Consider the following 14241-nt stretch of genomic DNA (forward strand, 5'->3'; position numbering starts at 1 on the left):
AAAGTCAGAAAAATAAAACGGAAAAAGGTAAAAACGTAAAAGGGCAGTCATGTTGTCATTGGTAAAAAATCAAAATGAGGGAAGTCGGCAAGAGAACGAACCCAACACTATGCTGAAGCAGCATAGGCAAGACCACCTGTGACGTAAAAGGTACAACTGCTAGAATGTAGAAAGTACGTATGGGAATAGAAAGACTAACCAAGCCTTAAAAAAAAGGGGTAAAAACAGAGTAAAAGGGGAAGAAAAGAGGATTTCGGTCAGAGAGGGGAATCGGGAATCTCCGAACACTGCTTACAGTGGGAGACACCCAAACACTCACCGCCCTGCCCCAACACCAGAGAGAGATTAAAAACCTTAAAACTGAGAATAAAAACCACTTTCCCGGAGGAAACCGAGAACCAGAGAGACCATCCGGGAATCGTCAGCCAACATCAAAGGTAAAGTGTTGGGGAGCCTATACTTAGCACGCAGAGCCAAAAGAAGGGTGCATTCAACCAAAATGTGGGCTACTGACTGGAAGGCTCCACAACCACATAGTGGGGGTGGCTCATCACGCAAAAGAAAACCATGGGTCAGCCTGGTATGGCCAATGCGGAGACGACACAGTGTGGTCGAGTCCTTTCGGGAGAGGCGAAAGGAAGAACGCCACGGGCCTGGTGTCACCTTAATTGCACGAAGTTTATTAGACAGGGGAGTAGCCTCCCAAGAAGTGGCCCATGACTGTGCGAAGTGGGATTTGATGTGAAGCCGTAAATCCGCTGCAGGAGGGGTTACAGAAAACGGGGGGTAAGTGACTGCTCCCCCAGCCAAACGATCAGCGAGCTCATTACCCGGGATACCCACATGGCCAGGGACCCAAAGGAAGTCAATGGAACAAGCAGCACGGTGAATATCAGCGAGATGGTCATGGATGGCAGAGACCAAGGGATGGCGCGAAAAACACCGGTCAATAGCAAGAAGGCCACTCATCGAGTCCGTACATAACAAAACGCGGTTGTGTTGGGATTGTTTAATAAAGGTAAGGGCCTGGGAAATTGCCATCAATTCCGCAGTAAACACCCCACATGTAGGTGGCAGCAGATGATTTTCCGTTCCAACAGAGGACGTAAAGGCATACCCAACATGATCAGCAGATTTAGAGCCATCAGTGTGAAAAACACCAGCATCCCGAAACTCCCATAAAATTTGGCGGAAAAAGGAACGGAACACCACCGGGGGGATGGAATCTTTCGGATCTCGCCGGAGATCCATCCGAATTCGAGGCCGAGGAACTACCCAAGGAGGGGTAGAGGGGAGGGAGCGAGGAAGACAGGACAAAGAAGGAAGCTGAAAATCACGGCAAAGAGACGCAAGGCGCAGCCCAACTGGTAAACCCGCCCGAGGGCGGGAGTTGGGTGGGCGACGAAAACTACGTGGATATGTACGTTGAGCAGGCATGGCATATAGTACCCCAGGAAAGCATTCAATGTTTGTACGAGCAACTAGATGCCAGAGACAGAACCTACATTGCCACCCATGGAGACTGTACCACGTATTAACATGGGTGTTTCAGGATGCATCGATATCTGGTGCCTCAGTACTGCTTCTACTATTGATCTGTCAATCATTTCATGTACTCCATACGCAGTGTTGCAACAATAAATCTTGAGTGAACTGAGAACCTCTAAAAAGGTGTACTATTTTTTCCAACAGCGTATTTCTAAAAATATTTCGTGGCTATACGATCGGCAAGTAAAATATGTAAGAAGTAATGTCTCCTTTCTTTTTATTTTACAGGAAACGTAAATGCCATGCATACAGGATAACTGGTACATATTCACGATTAATTTGTCACTTTTAATATAATCAGCATTTTGTTAAGTTCTTTTTTAACCTTGAAACAAGAGCATGTTGACTGAGGTGACGGAAGTCATGGGATAGTGAAATGGACGTATACAGATGGAGTTAGTATCGCGTACAAGGTATGAAAGGGCAGTGTATTGACGGAGCTGTCATTTGTACTTGGGAGATTCATGAGAAAAGGTATCCGACTTGATTACGGCCACACAACGAGAATCAACACACTTTCAACGCAGAGTGATAGTTGGAGCTAGACACATGGGGCATTCCATTTCGGAAATCAATAGCGAATTTAGGCCCACAGTGTTGAGTGTACCAAAGGATACCAAATTTCTGCGTTAACTCTCACCGCGAACGACGCAGTGGCCGACTACCTTCACTGATCGACTGAGAGCAGCACCGTTTGTGTAAAGTTGTCAGTGCTAACAGACAAGCAACAATCTCGGAAATGAATGTGGGACGCATGATGAACGTATCCGTTAATAAAGAGCGGCGAAATTCGGCGCTAATGGGATTTGGCAGCAAACGACCGACGCGAGTGCCTTTGCCAACAGCCTTTCCTCGGCTCGTGACCATATCGTTTCGACCCTCGACGACTGGAAAACTATGGTCTGGTCAGCAGAGTCTCGATTTCAGTTGGTAATAGCTGATGGTAGGGATCGAGTGTGGCGCAGATCCCACAAAGCCATGAACCAAGATTGTCAAAAAGGCACTGTGCAAGCTGTTGGTGGTTCCTTAATGGTGTGGGCTGCCTTTACGTGGAATGCACTGGATTTTGTGGTCCAACTGAACCAAACTGCACCTACGCAAGATTTGGAGGACCAGGTTCTACAGGATGTTGAGACGAATCCTAATACATGTTTTAAATCTGGTGTACGCACAGTTCGGTACCTCCCTGCATGTTCGTCCGTCTGGAAGCACCCAAGATCACACCAACGCACAAAGAGGGCTTGAAATGTTGTGCGATGAGGCTGGTGCCTCTCATGATACTTGTTTTGCTGTAGTCGTGCTGCCTCTCGACCGTTTCCATCTGCTTGGCCGTTCACAAACGTCATCTCGGCTTGTTCCCTACACGAATACCGGCCCATTCTGCTGCTTACTGTGCGCCGTGTCAGTCACAGAGCCCACAACACGCTGTCAGAGGAACTGTCATTCGTCAGCGCCATCTACCGTGGCAGCGATGCATTTCCGGACGCGTGTTCATAGGACCTTTTTTACTCCATTTCCAGTCAGGAAGCCATACCTGTGGTTTTGTCGGTTTTATTTAAGTTCGCCATGAATATATTTTTAACATTAGTCAAGCCAATTACTATCGTCTCCAGAATGAGATTTTCAATCTGCAGCGGAGTGTGCGCTGATATGAAACTTCCTGGCAGATTAAAACTGTGTGCCGGACCGAGACTCGAACTCGGGACCTTTGCCTTTCGCGAGCAAGTGCTCTACCAACTGAGCTACCGATGCACGACTCACGCCCGGTCCTCACAGCTTTACTTCTGGCAGTACCTCGCCTCCTACCTTCCAAACTTTACAGAAGCTCTTCTGCGAACCTTGCAGAACTAGCACTCCTGAAAGAAAGGATATTGCGGAAACATGGCTTAGCCACAGCCTAGGGGATGTTTCCAGAATGAGATTTTCACTCTGCAGCGGAGTGTGCGCTGATATGAAACTTCCTGGCAGATTAAAACTGTGTGCCGGACCGAGACTCGAACTCGGGACCTTTGCCTTTCTCGGGCAAGTGCTCTACCAACTAGAGCACTTGCCCGCGAAAGGCAAAGGTCCCGAGTTCGAGTCTCGGTCAGGTACACAGTTTTAATCTGCCAGGAAGTTTCAATTAGTATCGTTGTTTGTAACACAAACACTAACTGTGTTTACAGAGACCAAAATTATTCAGGAAGTGAACTGAGGGACACAAATTTGTGCCGTGATCAGCAGTTGCGGTTTAATTTACTGCAGAACTAACAAGTTTTGGTGAAAGTACATAGCACTTGTTGCGTTGTTTCTGAATTCACATACAAAACACTTCGCCACCTGTTGAGAGCAATCGTTAGCAGAAAAGAGTAGGCACGAAGTGTCCCAAGTGCCGATGTTCCACGATCAGTACTACGGAAAAGTTCGACATATTTCCGTAATAGAGTCCGTAGCTCGTGGCTAGCATTGCTGCCTCTGGATCGCGGGGTCCCAGGTTCCATTCCCGGCCGGGTTGGGGATTTTCTCTGTCTGGGGACTGGGTGTATATGTTGTCCTCATCATATCATCGTCATCGTCATCATCATCATCATCATCATCATCATCATCATCATCATCATCATGGTCCGCCCCCGGTAGCTGAGTGGTCAGCGCGACAGCCAATCCAAAGGGCCCGGGTCCGATTCCCGGCTGGGTTGGAGATTTTCTCCTCAGGGACTGGGTGTTGTGTTGTCCTAATCATCATCATTTCATCCCCATGGACGCGCAAGTCGCCTAAGTGGCGTCAAATCGAAAGACTTGCACCAGGCGAGCGGTCTACCCGATGGGAGGCCCTCGTCACACGCCATTTCATTTTTTTCACCACCACCACCACCACCTTCCATGACAGTGAACAGATTCGACTGTATACAAAAAATTGGACTTTGAAAAAAATGGGGCTATGTATGGGCGCTTATGACCGTGCAGTCGAGCGCCCCCACAGATCAAACATCACCACCATCATTGGTTGGTTGGTTGGTTGGTTTGGGGAAGGAGACCAGACAGCGTGGTCATCGGTCTCGTCGGATTCGGGAAGGATGGGGAAGGAAGTCGGCCGTGCCCTTTCAGAGGAGCCATCCCGGCATTTGCCTGGAGTGATTTAGGGAAATCACGGAAAACCTAAATCTGGATGGCCGGACGCGGGATTGAACCGTCGTCCTCCCGAATGCGAGTCCAGCGTCTAACCACTGCGCCACCTCGCTCGGTCCCACCATCATTATTCGTAATCGAGGTGCAGACAGAAAGTCAACACTCAGGCGTCTTTAAAACAGAAAAGAAAAAATTGAAATAATTAATCGTAGGAATAATCGTTTATGTAAAATTAACTGCAATATGGGCGTGTCCATAATCGATTAGCAGAATAATTGCAAGTAATGGACTAACGTGGCGCGGTGTGCGGCCTACCTGGCCAGCTTCCGCCCCCACGGCCGGGGGCTCGCCGCTGCGGGCCTTGGCCGTCGGCTGTCGTGGGGCGACCGGGGGCGGCTGCGCCTCCACCTCGGCCGCCGCCTGCGCGCCGTCCACCGCCTTCATGGCGCCCACTGACGTCACCACGCTCGGGGGAGCCAGGTTGACTGCAGCATCACCACCTGCGCAGCGAAGCAACTCAAACTTCAGTCGAACAGAACATTCTATAAATGAACAGAGCTATCTATAGTCTTGTATGAGCAACTGAAATCCAAGACATCGTTTCACCTCATTATGTTTTGAGAAATCGTTCTTCTCCCTATGCATGTACAAACGTAAGTGAACATAATATTTGTTAACTAGAAAATGGTTCAAATGGCTCTGAGCTCTATGGGACTTAACATCTGAGGTCATCAGTCCCCTAGAAGTTAGAACTACTTCAACCTCTCTAACCTAAGGTCATCACACACATCCATGCCCGAGGCAGGATTCGAACATGTGACCGTAGCAGTCGCTCTGTTCCGGAATGAAGCACCTAGAACCACGGCCGCTGTTAACTAAAACCAAATTCATCGCACATTATGCTGAACTTGTCTAGGAATACCTCAGACATTATCTTCAAATTGTTGAGTGATTGTGAACACACAGAATTAATTAGCTACAATTTACTAATAGTGCAATTCACACTTTTCATGATGGATGGTAATAACGGCAGCGCAAAAACGGAATTTTGAATGTGAAATATACATTGCAATTGACTGTACTTCTGATTATACAACATATCGAAAGCAATGGATACCGATTATAGCAGAACTGACATAGGTAAATTGTTATTTATCTTTCGCTGAACACTCGTTCTAACTTAGTACAATTTTATCTTTGTTTGTAGTTATATAGCATCTTGAAGGTAGGGTATTTAACTACATAAAAGGCCACAAATAAGCGAGTTGATTGTAATGAACAGAAATGGGATAAAAGAGACACTTTCCTGTACTTGGTGGAGATCTTGAGTGTTCATTCGAGTCTTTTTAGTTCTGGGGATCCCTTGAAGTTCTTCGTTTTGCCCATCTGTACTTACAAGGGAACCTCCCCATCGCACCCCCTTCACATTTAGTTATAAGTTGGCACAGTGGATAGGCCTTGAAAAACTGAACACAGATCAATGGAGAAAACAGGAAGAAGTTGTGTGGAACTATGAAAAAAATAAGCAAAATATACAAACTGGGTAGTCCATATGCAAGATAAACATCAAGGACATTGTGCACTCAGGATCGCCGTGGTCTCGTGGTTAGCGTGAGCAGCTGCGGAACGAGAGGTCCTTGGTTCAAGTCTTCCCTCGAGTGAAAAGTTTACTTTCTTTATTTTCGCAAAGTTATGATGTGTCCGTTCGTTCATTGACGTCTCTGTTCACTGTAATAAGTTTAGTGTCTGCGACCGCACCGCAAAACCGTGCGAGTAGTAGACGAAAGGACGTGCCTCTCCAGTGGGAACCGAAAACATTTGATGGCAAGGTCATAGGTCAACCGATTCCTCCACAGGAAAACACGTCTGATATATTCTATACGACACTGGTGACGGCATGTGCGTCACATGACAGGAATATGTTGTCGACCCACCTAACTTGTACACTTGGCGAATGGGTAAAAAGATTCTTCTACCTTGCCCGATTTAGGTTTTCTTGTGGATGTGATAATCACTCCCAAAAAAGTGATGAAAACATAAGAGTTTGTCACATAAACTGCAACAAATGAATGCAACAGTTTCACAGTCGCACAGTTTTCCCTGTGCTCTGTCAAAACGTATGTTGTTAACGTTTTCAAATTTTTCCGTGTGTAGGCCGTCAAATCCTGCATATATCAAAGCAAATCTGAACATGTCCTGGAATTTTAGAGAGCGAAGTTGATTATGTGTGAGTGCCTGAACTTTGATAATTGACACATGATCACGTAAACAATACTGCTCTGTGTACCTATGCAGCTTCGGAAAATAATTGTCTGAAAATAAAAAATTAAACTCTTCACTCGACAGAAGACTTGAACCAAGGTCCTCTCGTTCCGTAGCTCCTCACGCTAACCATGGGACCACGGCGCTCCTGAGCTCACATTCTCCTTGATGCTGCTTATCTTGCCCATGGACTACTCAGTTTATATATTTTGCTTATTTTTTCGTAGTTCCACACAACTTCTTCCTGTTTTCTCGAGTGATCTGTGTTCAGTTTTTCAAAGCCAACTTATAACTAAATCTAAGGGGGATGCGATGGGGAGGTTCCCTTGTTAGGATTATCATTATGCTGACACGCCAGGGCGTGTAAGACATCGGTAAAAAATAGTACTAGATGCACAGAAACCCGTGCAAAATCCCTTTGACCGCGTTGTTTTGTGTAACAAGAACCCTGTCAGCATGGCCGGATTTACACGTAGGCCAGATCAGCCCGAGCCTACAGCCTCATTTACTCATTTAAGCAATCGACTTTCTTCTGTCAGGTGACGCTAGTCTGCTGCAGCGCCCCTGGCGTTTTTTTCCTGTACTAAATCTCGTCAGTCGTCTGTCATCTGTGGTCGTTTTCGTTTTTCCATTTACACGAAAGCGCCAAAATTGCGTGTCTTGTGCAATCTGTTGACAGTGAGGTTATGATGGATGATCTTTTATACAAAAAAAAAAAAAAAAAAAAATCGAAATATGGTGACAACGTAGAAACAAGCAATGATAGAAAAATGAAAGAATAACAAACGTGAGGTCCAAACACGAAAAAATACTGATGGAAAAAAATTGCAACATCGACAAATAATTAATGTTGAGTAGTGGAATTTTGGGAATACATTTGTGTAGGTAACATATGTACGTGATTAACATTGTAAGATCACAGGTAAACATACGCGCGAGATAAGTCATTGCAAATGAGAAATGTTGGTACAGTAATAACCGCGAGAATGTTGACTGTAGAGCATGCATACATTGTGTTGTAGGGGTCTACAGGTGTTGGATGTTTGTGTGAGGGATGGAGTTCCATGCCTGTTGTACTTGGTCGCTCAATATGGGGACGTTTAATGCTGTTTGCCGATGACGCTGGAGTTGTCGTGCGATGATATCTCGTTTGTGCTCGATTGGAGACAGATCTGGTGGTCGAGCAGGAGAGCATAATGTGTTACTTCAACGGTATCTGGGCGAGCCGTTATCCAGCCTCCTGTAATGTTATTCATGAATGGCAGCACAACCGGTCGAACCACCAGATTGCCGAATAAATTTGAAGAGTCTGTGGGCTAACCACTAGAGTGCTCCTGCTGTCATACGAAATCGCACCTCACACCATAACTCCAAGTGTAGATCCGGCGTGTCTAGCACACAGACACGTTGGTTGCAGGCGCTCAACTGCCCTCCTCCAAACCATCACACGGCCATCACTTTCACAGGGGCAGAACCAACTTTCTTCATAAAACACAACAGTCCTCACGTCCCCTCCAGTGAGCTCATGAGCTCTCGTTTGACACCACTGAAGTCGCAAATGGAGGTGGTTTGGAGTCAGCGGAATACACACTACAGGGCGTCTGGCTCGGAGCTGTACTTGTAGTAACCGATTTATAACAGTTTGTTGTTTCACTGTGACGCAAACTGCTGTTCAAATTGTTGCTGCAGGTGCAGTACGATGCGTCAGAGCCATATACCGAATATGATGGTCTTCCCTCTTGGTACTGTCACGTGGCTGTCCAGAGCGCGGTCTTCTTGTGACTGTACATTCTCGTGACCACCCGTGTCAGCATTTATATACGGTGGCTTTCTGCAATCTTGCAGAAGGAACATCCAGCTTCTCGTAGCCCTATTATACCTCGTTCAAACTCAGTGAGGTGTTGATGACAGCGTCTTTATCGCCTCAAAGGCATTCTTGACTAACATCAACTCACCACGTCCAGTCTCAAAGGTAACTAACGTTCACGGTTGTTACAGTGTGTATTTAAAGTTAACCTGATTTGCATCCTCGTAGTGGCGCTACTAGCGCCACTCTTATACAAGTGACGCGAAATTTTAATAGACGTCACCTTTCAGCTGTAGAAACATGCCTACCAACTTTCGTTTATATCACACAACTACTCCTTGCTGCAATTCTTTTCCGTCAGTGCATATATGGGAATGGACGTATGTCGTAATGTCCATCTCTCCCGTCTCTCTGACCATCTCTCCCTCACCCTCTCTCTATCACCTTCTCCCCCTCTCTGTTATTCTCCTCCTCCTCCTGCCTCTGTCCATTCCCTCCCCCTCCCCCCCATCCCTTCGCCTCTTCTTCCCATCTCCTCTTCCCCCTCTCTCTGACTTTGAACCTTGTTTATTGTTGTTGCAAGGAAAACCGTGATTGGGAAACTGAATCCCGTAAAATGAATTGGTAAATTGGTTGGGATCATTGGTATATGGGGTATAAGAGAGACAAATCGAGCTTCAGTGACAGTATTTCGCATGGTTTTAATCTACAAATGGGTAGGATTACAAAGGTTCGGACTTTTCAGATTCCATAGTAGTATTCTAACCATGAGCTGATAAGCCATACATACACCCTCCCTGTTTTTTTTTGTTAAAACGACTCTGAGGAATAAAACGAAACGGCATGTTGTGTTTAAAACTATGTCAGGAGAAAGAATATCTAGACAGGAGAAACAATTTGTCTAATGATTTAAATACTCTGATATCGTAGTTAAAAATAGCTGTGAGAAAGAAAACTAAACTGCCCATTTTCACAGCACAGCACAGCATTTTCTTTCTCTCAGTCAGTTTTAAAAGAAGACCTGTATATTGTTTCTCCTGTCTAGATATTCTTCTTCCTGACATACAATTTTAAACAAACAGAACAATGTAATTTTAAACAAACACAACAATGTAATTTTAAACAAACACAACAATGTGCTGTTTCGTTTTATTCCTGAGTTGATTTTAACAAAAAAACATGAGGTGTTTGTATGGCTTATCAGTTTATGGTCAAAATACCACTATGGCATCTGAAAAGTCCGTAACTTTGTAATCCGCCCGTTCGCAGATTAAAAACCATGCAAAATACTGTCATTAAAGCTTCTATCCTTACAGAGCCAGCAGCTGGATATATCTCTCTTATACCCCACATATCAATGGTCCCAACCGATTTACCAATTCATTTTAAGCGACTCAATTTCTCAATCAAGGTTTCCCTTGCAACAACAATAAACAAGGCTCAAACTCAGAGAGAGAGAGGGGGGGGGGGGGGAAGAGAAAATGAGTAGTGGTGGGGGTAGGGGTAAGGACAGAGAGGACGGAGGAGTGGAGGAGAATGGCGGACAGGGGGAGAAGGTGATATACTACCTATCTGAATGTCTGTCAGACTATTATGGTGTAATCTGAAGTAAACCGATGAACTTTTCGCGGTTTTTGCTAACAATGCTTGTCTACTATGTTTTACATAGTCGTATTTTAATATATTTTTATAAATTTAAAATCTATGGCCATCCAACTTTATTGGAGTAGGTACCGGGTAAAAATCCGAAGTAAATCGGTCTAGAACTTTTCTGGATTGTTGGTAACATCGTTAAATTACGACTTGTCTTCATATTGTAGTAAGGACATGCTTTCACGAGCTTTTGCTTCATCCAGTACGGAACCGGAACAGTATTAACATACCGATCAGCATATAGTAGGAAACGATGGTAATGTGGGGCGCTCAACTGCGCGGTTATCAGCGAAACGATGGTAATAACGAAAACCCGTGAATTAGACATTAGTATTTCGTCGTCTGAAAATCTCCGTCATCATCCAGTTTTAGCTTTTAGATCTGAGGAGAGATGTATTCTTAAGAGATAGATATACCGGGTGATTCTGTTAAGATGTTTGTAACACGAAGGGATGATGAAGTAGGTTTGTCTGAGGTAAGGAACCCTTGTTCGGAACGACGGAGTCGAAAGCTATAAGCGAAAATCGTACTGATACTTCCGACAGTGGAATACGTGTACCGGTACTTTTGGAGCTAATATTGTAGGGTAGGCAGCTTTCAGACGTGGTAATACGAAGAAAAGCAAGAAATAAATGGTAAACAAGGGCTCTAAAATGCATACCTTAAAAGCTAGGGCACTTCCTCAGAAGTGAGGTCTTTCACAATAGCGAAGATGAAGAAGTGGTCATAACTCTTAAAAGTATGCATTTAGGGCCCACGTTTACTGGAAATTTTGTTCTTGTCTTAGTTCAAACTACCACCTTTGAAAATTGCCTACCCTTCAGTTTTAGCCATAACAGCACTTGCATGCACACCCGAGGTATCGGAATGGTGTTGGTTATAACTTTCGACTCTGGCGTTTCCGGAGCAAGGTCTTCTACCTCAAACTGATACATTTACCGTTCTCCAATATTCCTCGAAATTTGTATCATCACCACGGGGTGGTTCAGAGTAGTTTCAGGGGTAAGACAAGGCTGCAACCTGTCTCCACTGTTGTCCATATTATTTATGGATCATATGTTGAAAACAATAGACTGGCTGGGTGAGATTAAGATATGTGAACACAAAATAAGCAGTCTCGCATATGCGGATGACTCAGTTGTGATGGCAGATTCGATTGAAAGTTTCCAAAGTAATATTTCAGAGCTGGATCAAAAATGTAAGGACTATGGTATGAAGATTAGCATCTCCAAAACGAAAGTAATGTCAGTGGGAAAGAGATATAAACGGATTGAGTGCCAAATAGGAGGAACAAAGTTAGAACAGGTGGACGGTTTCAAGTACTTAGGATGCATATTCTCACAGGATCGCAACAGTGAAAGAACTGGAAGCGAGGTGTGGCAAAGCTAATGCAGTGAGCGCTCAGCTACGATCTACTCTCTTCCGCAAGAAGGAAGTCAGTGCCAAGACTAAGTTATCTGTGCACCATTCAATCTTTCGACCAACTTTGCTGTATGTGAGCGAAAGCTGGGTGGATTCAGGTTACCTTCTCAATAAGGTTGAGGTTACGGATATGAAAGTAGCTAGGATGATTGCAGGTACTAGTAGATGGGAATAATGGCAGAAGGGTGTCCACAATGAGGAAATAAAAAAAAAACTGGGAATGAACTCTATAGATGTAGCAGTCAGAGCGAACAGGCTTAGATGGTGGGGTCATGTTACACGCATGGGAGAAGCAAAGTTACCCAAGGGATTCATGGGTTCAGAAGCAGAGGGTAGGAGGAGTCGGGGTAGACCAAGGAGAAAGTACCTGGATTCGGTTAAGAATGATTTTGAAGTAATAGGCTTAACATCAGAAGAGACACCAATGTTAGCACTGAATAGGGGATCATGGAGGAATTTTATAAGGGGGACTAAGCTCCAGACTGAACGCTGAAAGGCATAATCAGTCTTAAATGATGATGATGATGTGATGACCACGGGATCACAGATATGGAAGAATCAATCGTGTCGCTAAATTTAAATACCAGGCGGACAGATTACGTCGAATGTAATTACATAAAGGGACCTCGATGGTAAGAGGAGAAAAGTGGAAATATCACTAAAATCAACAGGAATATACAGAAAAATAAATGCTTTTCCGAAAATAAAAAAATAATCACTATCATAAATACACGAAGGTTACGAAAGTCGTGGGATAGCGATATGCACGTATACAAATGGCGGCAGCATCATGTATACGAGGTATAAAAGCGCAGTGCATCGGTGGAGGTGTCATTTGTACTCAGGTGATTCATGGGAAAACGTTCCCCACGTGATTATGGCCACACGACGGGAGATGACCGACTTAAAACGCTGAACGGTAGTTGGAGCTAGAAGCATGGGACATTCCATTTCGGAAATCGTTGGGGAATTCAGTATTTCGACATCCACTGTGTCAAGAGTGTGGCAAAAATATCAAATTTCATACGTTACCTCTCACCGCGAACACCACAATGGCCTATGGCCTTCATTTATGGACTGTGAGCAGCGGCTTCTGCGTGGAGTTTTCAGTGCCAAGAGAAAAGCATCACTGCGTGAAACAGTAGCAAAAATCAATGTGAGACGTACTACGAACGTATCCTTTCGGACAGTGTGGTGAAACTTTGTGTTAATGGGGGATGGCAGCAGACGACCGACACGAATAGCCTGACGTGGCATGCAGCGCCTCTCCCGGGATCGAGGCCATATCCGTCGGACTCTAAATAGACGACTGGAAAACCATGGTCTGGTCAGACGAGTTCCAATTTGAGTTGGTAGAACCTGATGGCAGGGTTTGAGTGTGGCACACACCCTATGGGGCCATGGACCCAAGTTGTCAGCAAGGCACTGTGCAAGATGGTGGCGGCTGCATTGTGATGTGGGCTGTGTTTACATGGAATAAACTGGGTCCTCTGGTCCAAATGAAGCGGTCATTTACTGAAAATGGTCATGTTCGGCTATTTGGAGACCATTTGCAGCCATTTCCGAACCTCATCTACCCAAACAAAGATGAGAGTTTTATGGATGACAATGCGCCATGTCACTGGGCAACAATTGTTCGCATTTGGTTTGAAGAACATCCTGGACAATTCGGTTGGCTGATGTGGGAGAGGGGACCGAACAGCGAGGTCATCGGTCCCATCGGACAATTCGGGTGAATGATTTGGCCACGCAGATCGCCCGACATGAATCCCATCTAAAATTTATGGGACATAGCAGAGAGGTCAATCTTGCACCAGCAACACTTCCTTAATTATGGGCGGCAGTAGAGGCAGCATGGTTCAATATTTCTGCAGGGGAGTTCCAAAGACTTGTTAAGTTCATGCCACTAGCTGTACTTAGGGTTGCAAAATCGCACTTAAAAATATCGATGTTGAGACATCGATGTTCACATGAAAGATTGTCGATCTTAAAAACCATCACTCTTAAAAACGGTCATCGATGTTTCTCGATGTTTCTATATATCTCAGAAATATTGGAAAAGCACGCCGTAATGATAACTAACGTTAACTTACACTCTTTCCAATTAATTATACTGACTGATATGATGATCAACGATCTTCATAAAAGTCTGATAACGAAACTAAATAAAATTTATCCTGTAAAGAAAATTCATTGTTTTTACCGTTGAAACAATTTAACTTTTTGAATTTAACACTTTATATACAGAATTTAGGAGAAGAAGGTTAGATGGTATAGTGCCTAACAGTCTGTTTCTTTCCTGGGTGATGCTTGCCCCTGTCTCGAGAACAATCGCTCGCTTGGAACATAAGTGGTGGTGATGGGAAGATACACCTTTGCAATTTTTCAAAGTTTCGGGAAAAGAGATTTCACGTGTTATCAGATGTCGATAGTCTCTCTTTTTA

General features: G+C 44.7%; 1 protein-coding gene across 1 annotated transcript in view; it reads right to left on the minus strand.

Moving 5' to 3' along the window:
* LOC124622075 (guanine nucleotide exchange factor for Rab-3A-like) overlaps positions 1 to 14241 on the minus strand; it is a 500693-nt gene that overhangs the window by 43247 nt on the left and 443205 nt on the right. The window contains exon 5 of the mRNA XM_047147648.1: positions 4969 to 5153. Within this exon, the coding sequence (XP_047003604.1) occupies positions 4969 to 5097 (129 nt within the window). The 5' untranslated portion in view covers positions 5098 to 5153. The remainder of the gene's footprint in view (positions 1 to 4968; positions 5154 to 14241) is intronic.

This window comes from Schistocerca americana, chromosome 7 (assembly GCF_021461395.2).
Source record: "Schistocerca americana isolate TAMUIC-IGC-003095 chromosome 7, iqSchAmer2.1, whole genome shotgun sequence".
Lineage (NCBI taxonomy): Eukaryota > Metazoa > Arthropoda > Insecta > Orthoptera > Acrididae > Schistocerca > Schistocerca americana.